Source organism: Chelonoidis abingdonii, chromosome 14 (assembly GCF_003597395.2).
Source record: "Chelonoidis abingdonii isolate Lonesome George chromosome 14, CheloAbing_2.0, whole genome shotgun sequence".
Lineage (NCBI taxonomy): Eukaryota > Metazoa > Chordata > Testudines > Testudinidae > Chelonoidis > Chelonoidis abingdonii.
Window position 1 is genome coordinate 32,506,920 of NC_133782.1, and position 18,487 is coordinate 32,525,406.

Here is an 18,487-nt window from a genome sequence, read left to right on the forward strand (position 1 = left end):
TGGGGAGCATGTAGTATATCTGACAGCTAAGGGGGAGCAGCTGTCCCAATGCGTTGTTATTACACTCTCTGCGGGCCGGGGCCAATGGCTCCCGTGTTAGATGTATACGTGAACTGAACAGCTAGGGAGAATGAGGTCACTTGAACCCCAGAGGCACCTTTTGCTTTCAGAGCCCTGGCTGCCCCACCTGTTCCCTATCACTCCTGGATAGTCCCTTATGAAGCAGCTTTGTTTGTAAGCAGAACTGACACCTACTTGCCATTTGATATGCCCGTTTCCTCACTCCAAAGGGACAGCTTCAGAGTGCGAGGCAGGGACACAGAGCAGCTGAGTTCAGAAAGACACCAGACAGCCACAATCTTTGGTGCTTGCAACCTCAGACCTTTTCTGTAAAGCTATAGCCAGGGCAAAGTAGCCTACGGCCATCTGACCTGGGAAGAACCGTCTAGCAACAGGCGAGAGGAAGCATTATGCTTTCATTAAGCCATTTTAAGTGTGTTTTAAAATCTATTGTTTGTTAGAAAACCACTCCCTTTTATAGGAGAAAATTCCCTCGGGGGGAGGGGGGGGCGGGGTGAGGAGGAGGGTGTCAATGCAAAGAGAGACAGACCAGAATTGAAGTATGAACAGAAGCATCTTTAGCGACTGTAAGAGCCCAAGTCAGCTTCACAAATAGAGCAGCTCTAATGTTACAGATTGTGGCAGCACTGAAATCACTGAAAGGACCGGAAAACAGCAGCCGGCAACACAACACTTCATATTTATAACTCACTCATGCTGTTTGCCAGGTTTCTGTAGTAGGAAGTAGTTAACAGAACATTAAAAATGTTGGTTATGTGGCACCCTCCCAGAAGGGTCCACAGAAATGATAGAAGAAGGATCTGGTGTCTGTAATTCAGAAAGTAGATGAAACAGGAGCCTGGCACTTTGCTCCTGAGTCAGTGCCGGAAGGTCAGGGCAGCGCTTCTCATGTCAAACTAGAAAGAAAACAGAAATCAGGTTTAACAAACGGAGAGCAGGTAAGGGCAGCTGGCATCTCAGCTGTAGCAAATCAATCTCTTCGCTGACCAGCTTTCTGCCCTATAATTCCTGAGGGTTGTTGTAGAACGTGAAGTTACATAAATTGAGAGTAACAGAACTAGTGCACTGGACCAAACGAGAACTCACAGCCAGATTCACCAGGCCAGCAAGAACATGGTACCTCTCCAGCATTCTCAGCCTTGCCTGGGGACCTGCATAGCCCCCAGAGAAAGTTCAAGCAGCCTCAGGATTGCTCTGACTTATGCTCAGTTGCATCCACCCATTAAATCAGGAGCTGTGGAGGGGCAGCATGGAACTGTTTCACTCAACAACCCCAAGGACCTTCCTGTGGGCTGGCATAAAGGGGACCTTTCAACTGGAGTGGCATAGAGGAGCCACAATGGAAACGAGAACCCAGCCACTAAACTGGGAACACTCAGGCAGGGACATGTCTATGTAGCTTGTCCACACACCCTGGCACATAAAAGAGGTACAACCATAATCATAAGGGCAAGTAAAGTTCCTAGCTTTGCAGATGTCCAGCTCATTTAGAAAATGTATTTTCATAGGGCCTTTCAGCTCAAAAGGATTCCAAAACCCCTTATAAAGTCATATACAAGGACCCCTATATAGCCACCACTGGGGAGGACCATGATGCACCACACCCCCACTCAGCCCAGGACAAGGAACCGCACACTTACAGCTAGGAAGTACATTGTTTAAAAGCCCTTTAAGGCAGCAGAAATACATCTGACCCATTGCTGAGCCCAAAGTATTTTCTCAATTGGGAACTTTTGAGAAATCGCAGATCTTCAGCAGAGTCTCTACTATCACGTCGGTGAAGTCCCTGTCAGTCCTCAAACAGTGACAGGCCCAGTCAGTGAAAGTTGGTCCCAAGATATACAGCTGCATCCACACTGAAAAAACCTCCCATCAATGTTCCACAGTGGGTGCTCATCCACCAAGAATAGCAAGTGGTGACAATGGCGGTCATCATCACTAGCATGGCAGGAGGGTCACAGCTGTGTAAATGTGCTAAATTTAAACATGAAGTATTTTTAAACTATCAAAATTTTATTCATAAGAACGTAAGAACGGCCACACTGGGTCAGACCAAAGGTCCATCTAGCCCAGTATCCTGTCTTCTGACAGTGGCCATTGCCAGGTGCCCCAGAGGGAATGAATGGTACAGGTAATCAGCAAGTGATCCATTCCCCGCCGCCCACTCCCAGCTTCTGGCAAACAGAGGCTAGGGACGGCACCCTGGCCAATAGCCACTGATGGGCCTATCCTCCATGAATTTATCTAGTTCTTTTTTGAACCCTGTTATAGTCTTGGCTTGGTGAAACTTGGATAGTTCTGCAGATCTCACAGATCCAGAATTCCAGCCCAGTTTGAAGGAAACCAGTTCAGTCATTTTAAAAGCTATGAATGTTTTATGTCACACATCACTGAGAAGTGCACTATTTCCACGTGCATATATACAGGCTTAATGGAAAAACCTAGCACACATCTTCAGCACATTGTTTTCAAATGCTCAGAAGTTCTGGTTAATCAAAACCAAGGTTTTCCCTTGCAAACCAAGCAAAGGTGCTGGTCCTTAAAGACTACACTACATCCAGGCCACGATTCAAGCTTCAGTCATTTTTGTTTTATTATGTCTAAAACAGTATGGTGAAATGCTTGTAACAACTGTACCTCTCACTCACTGTTCTCAAAAACAGCTGAAGGGCTTTTGCTCAAAAATAAAATTAATCTTCAGGGGGAAAAAAGCATGGAAAATTTCAGCCCATATACTTAATTTTCTAGAAGATGAGCACGTGAAAATTGAGGACAGAGCTTGGAAACTAATTATAGTTAAAATTAGTAGGTTCCTATTATAATGTCATAGAGGTAATAAGAGCCCTAAGCATGCTTATGAAAGTGACTAGCAGAAAAAGCTACTTGGAAGAATTAAAGAAAATAGAGCTTGTATCTTTTTAATTTTTGACAAAACTTAGAATCTAAAGAAAACCCAATGGAAAGAAATGAATCCTGGAAAACAAACCCTGGCTAGCTCGTCTTTGCTAACGTTTTTGCAGGTTTTGAAGATGCATATGCACATTATACGATGTCACCTACCTGTCAACCAAGGAATCTCTCATGCTGGTAGCAATGGCACTTGGCTGCGCTTCGTTCAGTTTGAAGATGCTCTCGATAACCGATAGCTCTGTGCTGGTTGTGTCCAGCCCACAGAAAGCACACCAATCATTCACAACCATCCCTGCAGCAATAACCTCACTGCCACGATTTACTGTTCCAGCCTGGCAAAGACAAACAGAGAGAGAAAGGGGTCAGCACAAGACCATAGTGACAGCAACAGCTAATCAATTATACTTTATTGTATTGCTAGTCACCAGGGAAGGGCACCAGTCCAAACTATCCCGCAGACTCCTGTCACCACAATGCTTACAATGATTTGAGACCATTGTGTTTGAAAATGTTACCTCTCTGATGGTAAGAAACTGACTGAGACACATTTTTGGGCTGAAGCATGGTAGTTTTTTCATGTGGGTTCCATCCATAAGCAGACCTATATGGGTAATGCTGGTTCAACTATTTACATCTATATAACTGGACAATGTAATATTTGGTTATTTAAAATTCTGTTTAGGAGACAGTGGTGACAGATAGAAGCTTTTCTTCTATGATGGATACTTCTGCTGAAAGGTGGACCAACGTCCAGAGGAACAGGAGACAATGTACAGTCATTATTCCCCACAACCAGTCTCTTGCCCCTATGATCAACTGCTCAGCTTTAGATCAGCTCCTAATTCAGGTTTCTAACCTCCGGCTTAAATACTGCCCAGTGCTCCTGGGGCATGGTGGCTGGGCTGGGCTGGGCAACAGCAGGTTCCCCATGTAGTCCCAGAAAGCAGGAGCAGTCACTTCCCCTCTCAGCCCAACTGCTGCACACCAGATTTATGCTACAGAGACCTCTGATTCCAAAGCAATTAAAGCAACCACTGAACTAGAGAACTAACAATGCTAAGCTACAAATAAAACCAGACAGCTTCTGAAGGCAGCGCTGCATATGTATTCTCTCTCTCTGGAAGAAAATACACTTTAGAAAAACTAAATTGAAGACATTAATAGGACAGCTAACCTCTCTTTAAAGAAAGAAAAGCAGAACAAGAGCAAAAGCTAAGCGGCATTTAAACCCAGAGGAGAAATTAACTGCACAGAAATCAAGCAGAACACAACAGATGGGAAACGAAACTCTACAGCTATGCTGAAAGTGACAAATCGGACTGGGGACCAGTTTGCCACCGCATGGTTCAAAGGGAACAATTCTACCACTGGAATTTTTAAAAGGCCAGTAAAGGCCAAATCACATCACTCCTTCCCTACACTCCAAGATGACACCACCACAATACAGGGCAGATCTCTCGTTAGCCATCAGAGTGCAACACCTTGTGAACAGGCAACGTGTCCTATGCAGCCCATTCAACTTCACTCCAGCAGCAAACCCAGAACAGCATGGTACTGCCTTCCAGGCCAGCTCCTCCCCACAGTGCAATCAGCACAGGCTCACAGCAGTGTTCACACGGATGACGACGACATTTATTTTACTACTTCAACTTTGTTTGCCAGAGACTTTAGCACTGAAACATACACCTGCAGTTTAGAAGTTGGAGTGGGAAGTTTTGGCAGCTGGGGCATTTGCTACCCGGAAGACTTGAGAGGCTATTTGGGGGAGGAGGAAAGACACACTACTGAGAGGGCACAGTTTCTTTTCACGTGGGCAGTGGTGAAACGAACAAGTCCACACTCTAAAGCTGCTTGATAAAAGCTAGATGAGGCAGACAATGCAGCCGGGAGGAGGACACAACATGGAGGCTGGGAAGATCCAAACCTCTCCTTATAAGACTCTGGGGTGGGAAGGGAGAGAGAAAGCACAAGGCTACAAATGCCTTACCACAAGCGGGACTTGCAGCAGTGAGGAGAGCTCATCCTGGTCTTCAGTTGAAGTCTTTGGGTGCACAAGTCCTCCCTGGTTACTAAAAGCACAGTAACTTCCTACCAGAACCTGGTCTGCAACCGTCTGTCTGAAAACTTCTACTTTGAGCACATCTGCCAAGATCTCTTCAGTCTCCTGTAAATACATAAAATGAGAAGCATGTGTCCTGGGCACAAATGTTATCTCAGAACTCAGAATATTATGTAAAACCCCCATGTTAGTTGAGCTGGGAGCAGAACTACACTTGGGAGAAAACCTGCTTAGGGTGTTTTGGAAGAATCTATTTTGACTTTCAAGAGCTCAGATTTTCATTTTGTAAGTATATTAACTACACCTTCTTTTAGGTCCAACAACAAAAAACAATTAGCACTCTCCTTGACCTGCCAGTTGACTTCAACACAGTCAACCATGCTCCTCCTCTTCTATCTTACCTGCCCATCCATGGTTTGTTTACTTTGGAAGTTGAAGCTAGACTGGAAATACGGTGTAATTTTTTAACAGAGAGAGTAGTTAATCCTTGGAACAATTTACCCAAGGTGTGGTGATTCTTCAACACTGACAACGTTTAAATCAAGACTGGATGTTTTTCTAAAAAGACCTGCTCTAGGAATTATTTTGGGGAAGGTCTCTAGGTCACACTAGATGATCACAGTGGCTCCTTCTGGCCTTTGAATCTATGAATCTTCAACTATCATCTTTATGTTAAGATTCCTCACAGACCCATCTCTCCACTCCAGATCTGTCATCTTCTATTCCATCTAATATCTCAGCCGGTATCTCAGGTTTCCTGGTGAGTGTCCAGCTGTCAGCTTAAGCTCAATATGACCAAAACAGAGCTCTTAACCTTTCATCAAAAATCCTCCCCCTCCTTGTGGGTAACACCACCATCTTCACTATCACCTGGGCATCATCTTAAACATGGCCCTCTAGACTGACACATCCATGTGTCTGCATGTTGCCGCTTTTTCCTGCAAAAAGACCTAAGACCGCCGTTCTTCTCCAGCCATACAGCTAAAGCCCTTGTCTAGCCTCTCACCATCTCAGTCACTACATCTACTCCACTCCAGCCTTGATAAATTCCTTCTCACCTCACTTACAGCCATTCAAAACATGGCTGCAAAGGTAAGCTTTCCTGGCATCTCCTTTTGACGTCACCCCTCTTTGCATCCCTTCACTTGCTCCCCCTGCTCCATCATAGCAAACACAAACTATCTGCATTCACTTTCAAGGCCCTTCACAGCCTATCCCCACCCAAGCTAGCATCTCCGATATGAATATTGAGATGTTGACTCAATTCCATTCTGCCAATAATGCCAGTCTCCACCACCCACATATTAAACTTTCAAACAAGCACCCCCTACTGTCACCTATGCTGCCCTACACATGGGAGAAACTTGTAAACAACCACAAAGTCATCTCCCTCTCTGTCCTCTTCCATGCTCCCTTTCTGCCGTGATGTCTCCAAAACCTGAAGCTAGGCAGTGGGTGGCCTCAGACCACTGCGTATCATGCTGACCAATATGGTCTCATTGTTTCCTTATATCCTCAACCTCTTTGCTGTATTTGACTGTCTTTTGCCTTCTACTCAGATTAAAGCTCTTTGGGGCAGGGACTGTCTCTGTTCTGTTTGTGATACTGTCAAACAAGCAACAACAACGAATTAAGAGGTGAGATCGCCAGCACAGAGAGACCCTTTTCCCTAGTCCAGGTGCTGAACGGAACATGTACTTGCTCAATGGGAACAGGTGGAAGAATTACATGGTCTCTTCTTTCAGGCATGGATACCAAATCCAATAGTTAGCACTAGTCTTTGACAGGCCTCACTGACAAATCTGATTAGTAGTTGTCCAATTCATAACCTGATGTAAGCGGAAGGAGGGGAACATCGGTTGTGCAACAACCTAGCAAGGAAAGACACTTCGACACCAGAACACAGAACAAATATTGCCTCCACCAATACTCTGCACTGGTACATCATCTGTTATCCAAAGATTTCAAAGCATTTTTCAAGTCAGAGCATTAGATTCTTCATTTACTGTTAGTTCTTTGGGGCAGGAAGCCATGTCCTCATATGCGCTTGTACAACCCCAAGCACAGTCCTGACTGGTCTGCTGAATGATTAAGACACCTGTGAGGTATTATCACCTGAGGAATACAGAAAGCTAAATGACTAGCCCAACATCATACAGGGAGTCTGAGGCAGAGCTAAGAACAGACTCAAGTCTCCTGACTTGCAGCACTGGGCTTCAGCCACAAGTTCATCCCAGAACAAGTGTATTACAGAGAACACACTTTTCTGGGCTGTTTGTTAATCAGCTTTTTGTGGACAGACTGGAAGATGCACAGCAGCATCCGAAACAAGGAGCTATTCCTTCAAGGTGCAGCCCTCTCCACAAGGGGCTCCTATGGCTCTCCACTTCACTTCTCCTAGACATCTTCACCTACGGACATAGGTCCCTCTGGAGATCCTGCTGGACCCCTACATTACCCTGGGGAGGAAAAATATGAAACTGGCCTAAGCAGAGAAACAAGCTAATTGAGGCAGTGAAGGAAAGGAATTTGATAGACCAAGAACCAAATCAGTTTGCAGTAATGAACTTGTTTAATGAGAACACAAGTGTTGGCAGACCGTGCTCCCAGGCAGGGTGGAAATTCACTTGGCAGGAACCAACCAACATAATACTGGCTGCACTCTGCTAGCAAGAACACACACAATTCAGGTTCTAGCAGCTTTTTCTCAGTCTCAGCTGCTAAAACTCTCTAATCATCTCCCATTTCAATTTCACAACCTTCCTCTGTCTGAACTTCCTGGCACCCAAACTGTGCCCCCAATCCCATCAAAACGCTGCCTCCAGTGATCTGCCCTGCCAAATCTAGCCATATTACCCCCTCCTTGTAGCTCTCATTTGACTGCCTGTTCTCAACTGCATCACATTCTCCTATTTGTTTCAAAGCCATGTACAGCTCTGCTCCTGCCTATGCCTATAACTTAATCTCTTACCCTGCCCCCTCAACCACACCATGACAGCCTTTGTGCTTCTGGGTCCCTGACTTCCATTTCTCTGCTTTCCTCCATCCTGTACACCAGGATACAAGCTCACCACCCCTTCCCTCACTCAAATCCCCCTAAAATCCAACTCATCCACATTGTTCACAGTGCATCCAGAGAAAAAATCAGTTGCAGTTTAGCCATCCAGATGCACACATGCCTCAAGTGAGTAACCACCTGATACTGTCATCACACCTGTCCTCCATTCTATTACCTCTCCATTAGTCCCAGTACAGGCAGTCCTTGGCTTTACGACATTCGACTTATGAAGCTTCTGAACTGACACCCTGATACAATTTATGACAACTGGTTTCAACTTCATGATGCTCGGTCCCACTGTGGAGTTACAATTTACGACAATGTTCAGAAACCAATTGTGTGGTAAGTCCAAGGACTGCCTGTATGTTGAACACTAGACTGTAAACTCTTCAGGACAGAGCTTGTCTTTTTATCTGCCCTATAAATAAGGATTAGTGAAAGGGAGAATGACGGGCACTCGACCCCAAACCTTGAGGTAGGCTTTTAGAACAGACGTCAACTCTGCCATTCCTCTGCCGAGAAGAATGAAAGGCTAGATAAAGCAGGTTCCCCTGCTGTAAAATGCTATTAGCATGCAGCCTTGTGTTACTCGGCATGAACTGGAAATGCTCATAGCGATCCCCAATAACTAAGAAATCTAGCTCTAGGGTGCGGTTCGCTTTAAAGGTCTGCACTTGTAAAAGAACAAAAGCCATTTACCCGGTCGAGGTCTGGATGGACAAGTGCTACATAGTCATTGCATGTGGTGACATTGCCCAAAGCTGAGAGACGCTCCTCCACCCTTTGGATTCGGACTGAGTCTGGCAGGCTGTTGCGGATGTGCTGAAGCTCCTGGTCTGTTGTACTGCTTGGGACCAACAGTCCATGCCGGTTCCCTAGAAGGAAAAAGGAGTTCTGCTTCAGACCAAGTCAAAGGTGTTCACCCGCTGGGCTTGTCCACTTCCTAGCCTTCAAACAACCTGGCCTCAGGGCTCCTCAGGCTCACCCAGCACCTCCCCCAACATACAGCATGACTGAGGCAAAGTTCCCATTAAAAAACAAGCCAGCACCCAGGGGTTAGAGTCAAAAAAAACAGTTACCTACCTTTCGTAACTGTTGTTCTTCAAGATGTGTTGCTCACGTCCATTCCAAGTAGGTGTACCCGCGCCGCTTACAGAGTCATCGGAAGGTTTTCCCTTAGAGTGGTATCTGTCGGGTCGGCTGTGGAGCCCCCTGGAGTGACACCTTCATGGTCCCTGCCAACCCGCTGCCTCTTTAGTCCCTTCTTGCCGAATACTCCGACAGAGGGGAGGCGGGTGGGACTTGGAATGGACGTGAGCAACACATCTTGAAGAACAACCATTACAAAAGGCAGGTAACCATTTTTTCTTCTCCGAGTGTTTGCTCATGTCAACTCCAAGTAGGTGATTCCCAAGCAGTCCCGTGGAGGAGGGGTCAGAGTTCAGAGAGTTACAGACCGTAGCACAGCTCTGCCAAACACAGCATCGTCTCTAGCCTTCAGGAGGAATACTAGGTGCAGCCACATTTGCCTTGTAAAACACGGTATAAGGGGGCTCGGATGTCAGGGCCTTTAGCTCAGACACCCTACTGGCTGACGTTATAGCCACTAGGAACACCACCTTCAAAGAAGGTAAAGTAGAGAGCTCATTGCTAGGGGCTCAAAGGGAGGACCCATCACCCTTGAGAGCACCAGGTTAAGATCTCATAGGGGAATCGGCTGCCGTACCTGAGGGTACAGCCTGTCCAGCCCCTTGAGGAAGTGGCCAACCACGGGGTTAGCAAATACTCGGTGGCCCAGCTGAGCTGGGATGGAAAGCTGAAATCGCAGCCAGGTGCACCTTGACTGACGACATCGCCAGACCCTGCTGTTTTAGGTGAAGTAAATAGTCCAGGATGAAGGGAATCAAGGCCTGCAATGAAGGAGTGCTCTTTTGCAGAGACCAAACAGAAAATTTCTTCCACTTAGTCAGATAAGTGGCCTGAGTGGAGGGCTTCCTACTGCCACGGAGGACCTCCCTAACCAAGTCAGAGCACGCAAGCTCTAATGAGGTCAGCCATGGACTTTCAATGCTGTGAGGTGGAGCGATTCCAGGTTGGGGTGCTGGAGGCAGCTGTGGTCCTGCGTGATCAAATCTGGAACCATGGGCAGGGCTATGTGTGTGTCCACTGACAGGTCTAGCAGTGTGGTGAACCAGTGCTGATGGGGCCACACTGGTGCTATCAAGACTAATGACACTTTCTCCTGTCAGACCTTGAGCAAGACCTTGTGGATGAGTGGGAAAGGTGGGAATGAGTACAGCAGGCACCCCTTCCATGAGAGGAGAAAGGCATCTGCGAGTAAGCCTGGGCTGTGATCCAGGAAGGAGCAGAATTGCTGACACTTCTTGTTGCTTCACGCTGCAAACAGGTCTATTTGGAAAATGCTGTTCGTGACGTTCAGGCGGAGAGACCACTCATGGATGTGAAAAAATCTGCTGAGGTAATCGGCCAGTTCGTTCTGTGAGCCCGGAAGGTACGATGTCTCCAAGTGTATCGAGTGAGTGATGCAGATGTCCCACAGCCTGAGGGCTTCCTGACACAGGGGAAAGGAGTGAGCACCACCCTGTCTGTTTATATAGAACATCGCTGTAGCATAGTCTGTCAACACTGGTACACATCTGCCGTATAGATGGGTTTGAAATGTCTGGCAAGTAAGGCGCACTGCATGCAGCTCCCTGACATTGAGGTGCAGCAAAAGTTCTGCCTGGGGACCATAGACCTTGGCGTGCTCCCCATCCCATCGCTGATCCATCTGTGACTAGTGACAGCAAGGGCTGAAGTCTGGAGAAGGGTCTGCCTGCGCAGACTGACTGCGGATTGAGCCACCAATGGAGGGACTTGAGGACCAGGAATGATTGTGACCAGTCTGTCTAGGTGGTCTTGTTTCAGCCTGTACACTCAAGCTAGCCACGCCTGAAGGGGACGGAGCTGCAGCCTGACACACTGTGCCACATACGTGCAAATCACCATATTCCCAAGCAGTTTTAGGCAATTTCTAGTCATCGTGGTTGCGAACCTTTTGAGATCCTCTATGATGGTGCTCATGGCAAGGAAATGAGATTCCGGAAGAAAGGCTCCGGCCTGAGTGGAGTTCAAGAGGGCATTGATGAACTCTATCCTTTGAGTGGAAGTTATGGTCAACTTTGCCACATTCAGGATGAGGCAGAACCAGAGGAACATTGTCCGCTCCAGGCTGGTCCTCCACTTGGGCCTGGTAACGGCCCTTGATTAGCCAGTCACTTACGTATGGGAATACCTGCACCTGCTGCTTCCATAAGAAGGCTGCCATGACCGCCATGCACTTGGTGAATACCCAAGAGGTCGCCAAGAGGCCAAAGGGAAGGACCGTGAACTGATAGTGAATGTTGTTGACCACGAATCACAGAAACCATCTGGGGACACTTGAAAGTACACATCCTCCAAGTCAAGGGCGGTGTACCAGTCCCCCAGATCCAGGGAGGAAATGATGGAAGCCAGAGAGACCATGAGGAACTTAATAGATTCATGAATCTGTTTAGGTTTTGCGGGTCTAAAATAGGTCTGAGCCCACCCTTGGCCTTGGGGATTAGGAAATATCAGGAGTAGAACCCTCTGCCCCTGAACTCCAGAGGGACCTCCTCTACTGTCCTAAGTTGTAGGAGCATTTGCACCTCCTGCACTAGAAATTTCTTGTGAGAAGGGTCCCTGAGGAGGGACAGGGATAGTGAGTGGGAAGGCGGGAGAGAACAGAATTGGAGAGAATATCCCAATTCTACCATGCTCAAGACCCATCAGTCTGAAGTTATTTGAGACCAGGCATGGTAGAAATGGAACAGATGATTCACAAAAAGAGGGGAAGGATCCGGAATTTGAATTGGTGCACCATCCTCAGGCACAACTTCAAAAGTTCGGTTTTGAGGCCCGAGGAGGACTGAGATGGGTGCCTCCTGTTACTCCTGCTCTGTTTCCTATTGTAGTCCTACCTGGGAGGAGCAGAACAGAAGCATGGGGCGGGCTGAGATTTGAACAGCTTCCTTAGGGGGGGCGGCATGTGAACCCCCGGGGATTTAAGGATTGCCCACAAGTCCTTAAGGCTATGGAACCTAGAGTCTGTCTGCTCTGCAAAAAGTCCTGAACAGTCAAAAGGTAGGTCCTGGATAGTGTTCTGGGCCTCATGCTGGAACACCGAGACCTGAAGCCAGCAGCTGTGTCTCATGGCTATGGTGGTAGCCATCGTGCAAGTGGCCAAACCTGCCGAGTCCAAGGCGACCTGTAGGAAGGTCCTTGCAACCACCGGACCATAAGTCCAAGTGAGCTGACCCAGGCCAGCTGCGGGTTTATCATTGTGCAGATGTATCCTTGGTTGCTGGGGACTTTCTCTCTGATAAAGAAGCAACAAGAGGAATGATTTGAGATTTGTTTTTTTAAGATATTCTTTTGCCTTTAAATTTTTTTTTAAAAAAACCCACAGCCTTGGCCATCAGGAATATCCTGGTTTTACTTGAGGGGCTTTGGGGTCTCAGGCCTTGTTAATTATGCAGAGTGCGCAGACAGAACCTTTAACAAAGGTGTCCTTTCCCCAAAATGTTAACTAGGTGTTATTAAAAACAGTTTTAAAACAGTCTGATTAAAATTCACTTTCCCTTCTTGGCCTGTTAATTCAGGATTTCACAAGTCCCCCAGTGACTGCAGTCTCACAGAGCAAACAAGACCTGAATTTCTAACACAAGGGCGGGGGGCTGGGAGGAATTCCTTTAAAAAACCCTACCAAGCAAAGTGAAAAGGGCAGAAGCCTCAGTTTCTTCCCCTTTAATCAGAAATGAAATTCCCCTTGCAGATGCTAGACTGCTAATAATCTAACTGGCGTTCCCAACTATGCTCATTTCATTACTCTAATGTGGCACAGCTATAATAATAATCAAGATCTGTCAAAAGCTTCTCCAGACAAAACTGATAAAGGACAGAACATTCTCCCTCCTTTCACCGGAACAGATCGTAAAAACAAGAGCTGTGTCCTGCTGCGTCCCTGGTTACATGCTAGTGAAAGCAGGAATGTTGCCTTTGCAATATGTATTTGTAATGGCTAGATGCTGAACCATTAATGCCCATCAAAACAGGGTATTCCCTGCAGATTTATCAGCAAGAGAAACTTACACGACACTGAACTCCACATCCCCAGAAGTAGAGGCGTGTGAAACATGCTGCAGAGGAGTGGCTATGTGATTTCCCCCACCACCACAACAGAAGCCAAAACCTATGACATCTTTGATTTTGGAAATAAGTCTTCCCAGTTCCACTCCTCTGCCCCACCCTCAGGACTGGCTCCACTCAACAACCTCTAAAAAGAAGTCCCTTCGGGTCCACGGGGCTATATCTGCAGTCCTCCTACTATCCCCTATTTGTCACAGCTGGAACCTCAAACTCTAACCCCTGTTCAATATGGGAACGGGTGGTTCTAGGCAGATCCAGTTACAGAACGTCTTGACTCAGAGGATTCTTTATACTGCAGAATGAGTCTAGAATCTTGTGAAATGACATGTTCCAGCCCAATCCCCATTAAGAGCACACCACAAAGGTATCAGCTCGAAGCACATGACTTACCAACACACATTCTCCCAATGATCCGACAGCCAGCGATGGAAGCGTGAACAACAGGGATGGTCTCAGAAAGCTCCCCCTCAAAGATACTGCAATAAGAAAGACAGTGAAATGATGCTGCAAAGCAAAGAGTGACATATACAGAGAATTCCACTCAATCCAGAGGGACTCATACCCCAGGAAAATCAGGTCAAGATACCTGAGCAAGAGATCTGATGTTCCTGACCTGTTTTATAAAGGTGAGTATCTCCATTTTACAGATGGGGAGACTGAGAGGCAGAGAAGTTCACAGATTTGCCCAAAGCTTTACAGCAGGTTAATGGCAGAGTCAGCAATAGAACTCAGGCTTCCTGAGCCCCAGTGCAGCGTGCCCTGTCCACTAGACCCACACGATTTTCCCAACTAAAATGAATTAATTTCCTGTTAAAGAGAGGACTAGAATTCTTTAAATGTGTCAGCAACGCAGCAAATAAAGATCAGGCTGATTGTCAAAAGCTGTCTGAAGTCCAAATAAATTCAAAGTCCATCATGGGAAGCTAGTAAGGAAACTAAAGTACTGTGGGGTGAGAGGTGAGGTACAGTCATGGGTTAGAAAACAAAGAATGACGCCTCTAGGGCAGATACTAGGACACCTGCTGTTTAATTTATCTGTCAATGATCTGGATAAAGGCGAGAACAGTGAGGTGGCTAAAACTACATGCCACACCATTACCTGAGGCCACGGCCTTATCTACATTACAGTTTTGTCGGCAACATAAGTTACACTGCCATAAGCGCACGTGTGCATAGCACTATGTATGTGGAAGAGCTTCTCACACAGACAGAGCTTCTGCTGCTCATGGAGGTGGTTTTATTATGCTGACGAGCCCCGTCCGCAGAGAGCAGGGCCAACTTTTTGGTCTGAGAGCCACATCGGGGTTCCAAAACTGTATGAAGGGTCGGGTAGGGAAGGCTGTGCCTCCCCAAACAGTCTGGCCCCCACCCCCATCCAACAACCTGACTACCCCCGCTCAGAACCGCCGCACCCCATACCAACCCCCCCCCCGCAAGCGTGGCTATCCGGGTCCTGATGTGTAGCGCTGGAGTATCGCCTCTGTCTCTGCGGCATCTAGTACACATACGGTGACGGGAATAAAAACAACCGGATGGGCTCCAGGGTTGCCGTGCTATTGTGTCTGCAAGGGCAATCCAGGAGAAAACGGTGCGAAAGGACTGTCTGCTGATGTTTTCCTGGAGCAAGGAATAGCTGACGACATTTACCCAGAACCCCACCCCGTATCCAACCCCCACTGCTCCCTGTCCCCTGACCCCTATCCACACACCTGCCCTCTGACAGGCCCCCCCGGGACTTCCACACCTATCCAACTGCCCTCTGCTCCCTGTCCCCTGGCTGCCCCCCCGCCCCCCCCCCTGGGACCCTCTGGCCCTTATCAAGGCCCCCTGCTCCCTGCCCCCTTACCATGCCACATCAGGACCGGCAGCCACACTGCCCAGCTGGAGCCAGCCACACTGCCGCGCAGTCTAGAGCACTGGGGCAGGCCGGTGGCTCTCCCAGCCACGCTGCCCGGCAGGAGCTTGCAGTCACGCCACCCAGAGTGGCAAGCTGAGCCTGTGGGTGAGGGGGGACAGCAAGGGAGGGGCCAGGGGCTAGCCTCCCCAGCCGGGAGCTCAAGAGCCAGGCAGGAAGGCCCTGCGGGCCAGATGTGGCCACAGGCTGTAGTTTCCCCACCTCTGGCATAGAGCATCTTCACCAGATGCACTGCATGGGCACAGCTGTACTACAGCAGCGCTATACCTGTAGACATGTCCTAAGTTAATCAAGACTGGAGAGGACAGTGAGGAACTTCAGAGGGACAAAATCAATCTAGGTGAAGGAGCAACATGAGAGCAAATGAAATTCAGTATTGACAAGTGCACGATAATGCGGGCTGGAGGGACCGGCCTGAACTACTCATACATCTTACCGGCAAGTTAAATGTAATAGCCAAGAAAAAGCCCTGGGTATCCAGCTCAACTGAAACCTCTGCTCACCACCACCAGTGGTCAAAAGCAAACAAGAAGCTGGGAAGCAGAAGAAATGGAGAATACTAGAAATGCAATGCTGTTACATAAGCCAGTGGTTCTCAACCAGGGGTAGGTATACCTCTGGGGTTACATGGGGTCTTCCAGGGGTATATCAACTCATCTAGATATTTGCCTAGTTTTACAACAAGCTATGTGAAAAGCACTGCACAGTCAGTACATATTAAAATTTCATACAGACAATGACTTGTTTATACTGTTCTATATGCAGAAATGTAAGTACAATATTTATATTCCAACTGATTTATTTTATAATTATATGGGGAAAAGAAGAAAGTAAGCAATTTTTCAGTAACAATGTGCTGTGACACTTGAATTTCTATGTCTGATTTTGTAAGCAAGTAGTTTTTAAGTGAGGTGAAACTTGGGGTACGCAAGTCTAATCCGCCTCCTGAAAGGGGTACAGTAGCCTGGAAAGGTTGAGAGCCACTGATATAAGCCAATGGTCCTGTCCTAGCCTGACACACATATTTCTAGTCACCTTTCTAAGACGATGCAGCAGGACTATCGGGAGACCGAGCTGAGTTGAGCTGAGTTGCGTAAGGAGACAGTCCAGATCCCAGCTCTCTTTACAATCCTCCACGGATTAGAAAACACCAGCCTCTTCTCTCAAGAGCATCTAGACTGCAAGGGCGGGGGGAGGATGGGCCGAGCCCCAGGGCCCGGGAGGCAGGCAGGCAGGGGCGTGGCTCAGGCCCCAGGAGGGAGGGGGGCGGCGCCGGGCGGGGAGTGAGGGCGAGCTGCACGGCAGGGGAGGGAGATGGGTGGCCCAGACCCGAGGAAGCCCTGGGCGGGGGAGGCCCCAGGTGGGAGGGGGAGGTCCAGGCCACAGGAGGGAGGGGGGAATGAGCTGCAGGGGTAGGAAGCTGAACTGATCCTACCCAATAAATTTTGCGGGGCTGGGCAGCACTTAATCTCACACACAATGGGGGTTGGAAGGGGGTGTTTAAAAAATCAAAATACAGATCAAAATATATAATTTTTGTAATTTCATTTTTTTCCCCAGCTGGTGACTTTTGATCTCTTGCAGCTGACAGTTAACAGATCCTCATTGTTTCCATGTGAGGTGTGAATTCACAGACTCAGACATCTAGAAAATCTTAAATGTCTCTAGATTCTTCCCCTGCCAATGCAAGATTGTATTCTAAAAATATTATCTGGGGCACATTCTTAGCTGTTGTAAATTGTCATAATCCATTGAGAGTTTATACCATCTTGAGGGTGTGTGCCCTAGTCTTTTGGCCAGCTTGGTTTTAAATGTTCCAAACAATCAGGCATTTGCACCTGTGCTTAGGAGACTATTCCAGAGCCTAACCCTAATAGGAAGAATTATCTGATTATTCTATCTAAAGTTACCCATTTTTAAATTGGGCCAATATGATCACTGATTCCATTCCACAGATTGAGGGCTAATTAGAGACTGATGTATATGGGGGAATAAACAAACATAAGGGAGCCTAAAATAATGGACCCTAAGGGAGGTACTACAATAAGTTGTCTGGTTAGACTCATCTCTGAATGTAGCCCCTCTGATGTACTCTCTCTCTGCTGGTCTTTGAGAATCATTTTTATGGGAAGTGTGAGAGTAGCAAGACATATGAACACACAAGACCTAAGTCCAGTGCATGTTGCGTTTAGGGATTTTTTTTATGAGGCCGCTTTAGGGTTTGAAAAAAAAGGCATGTGGAAAACTTCCATAAGCGCCTTTGTAGCTCATGGCACCACCTATAGTGAAAAGGCAAAACTGCAGTGTAGTGTTAGCTCGTTAGATGAAAAAGTTTTCAATATTGTAGTTACTCTATAAACTCTTTGGTGTCCTGGAAACACACTGGCAGCCGGTAGTAGCCTGAGGAGTCAGAATTCTGACTGCAGCCATTTTCTCTCTGTGACTTTTATGCCACCACCAAACATTTTCCCTAGGGTTATAGGGGAGAGGGAGGGAAAGAAAAGGGGGTGCGCATGCTAATGACAGAGTTTGACATTGACAGATTATATAATAATGGGAGAGAAATATGTCTGCTGACTACTGCTGTAGTATTTTCTTTCTTGATTTATTCTTTATACGTTCAGTTGGGCCATTGCAGAATAATTAGAAGTTCAAGATCTTTTATTATTCCTTGAATTGGTCTGCCATAAGCTAAAACATTCTACTTTTTATTTTAGAAGAGGTCATCTGACTTACATATAGGGGAATGGAGATACATGAAAAGTAATATATGAGGTAGAGGGCAAAAAATTACATGACATCAAGTGGACAAAGCCCCCCAAGCATGTCAAAGGTCCCTATAAATGGATCTGCCCTTTCCCTCTTAACTGACTTTTCAATCAGATGTCTTGAAATACAATGGAATCAATGCAGGGAATAGTCCAAGCAATGTAAATAAATAATACATACTTGTAACAAATACATCTTGAGTACATGGGGAACTTGTTCATGTACTATATTATAAAGAAAACATCTGAGTAGTCAATACTTTATCTTGTTTTGGCTTCTGCTCTTGGACCTGTGTACCTTTGTGTCAGTATTCAGAGTTGATGTTTATAAGGGGAGCAGAATCATTTTTGCCAGTTTTGTGTATATACCTGGATGTAGTTGGAAAAATTGTACACAGTTCTGCTCTACTACCTGCAATACAGTGCAGGTCAGTAGAGCAGTGTGAGTATAGCTGAGAGCGGATGTA

At 46.9% G+C, this 18,487-nt stretch overlaps 2 protein-coding genes across 2 annotated transcripts in view; both read right to left on the minus strand.

Annotated features, from left to right (window-relative positions):
• The window catches only part of FAM83C (family with sequence similarity 83 member C), a 293,103-nt gene that overhangs the window by 249,062 nt on the left and 25,554 nt on the right, over positions 1–18,487 (minus strand). The gene's annotated exons all lie outside the window — the stretch shown is intronic.
• EIF6 (eukaryotic translation initiation factor 6) lies at positions 616–14,074 on the minus strand. The gene is made up of 5 exons (XM_032766547.2): positions 13,728–14,074; positions 8,808–8,983; positions 4,979–5,155; positions 3,142–3,323; positions 616–977 (listed from the first exon to the last, which is right to left on the minus strand). Exons 1-5 carry the CDS (start codon positions 13,735–13,737, stop codon positions 968–970), a joined length of 555 nt encoding a protein of 184 aa, XP_032622438.2. The 5' UTR covers positions 13,738–14,074; the 3' UTR covers positions 616–967.

What these genes read in the sequence shown, in the direction of transcription:
- EIF6 (XM_032766547.2), bottom strand. An exon ending in TCCATCCAGACCTCGACCGG is followed by an intron (nt 5,156 to 8,807) that starts GTAAATGGCTTT and finishes ATGTATTTACAG; the next exon opens with GAGACTGAAGAGATCTTGGC. An exon ending in TGCTGCAAGTCCCGCTTGTG is followed by an intron (nt 3,324 to 4,978) that starts GTAAGGCATTTG and finishes TGTCTTTGCCAG; the next exon opens with GCTGGAACAGTAAATCGTGG.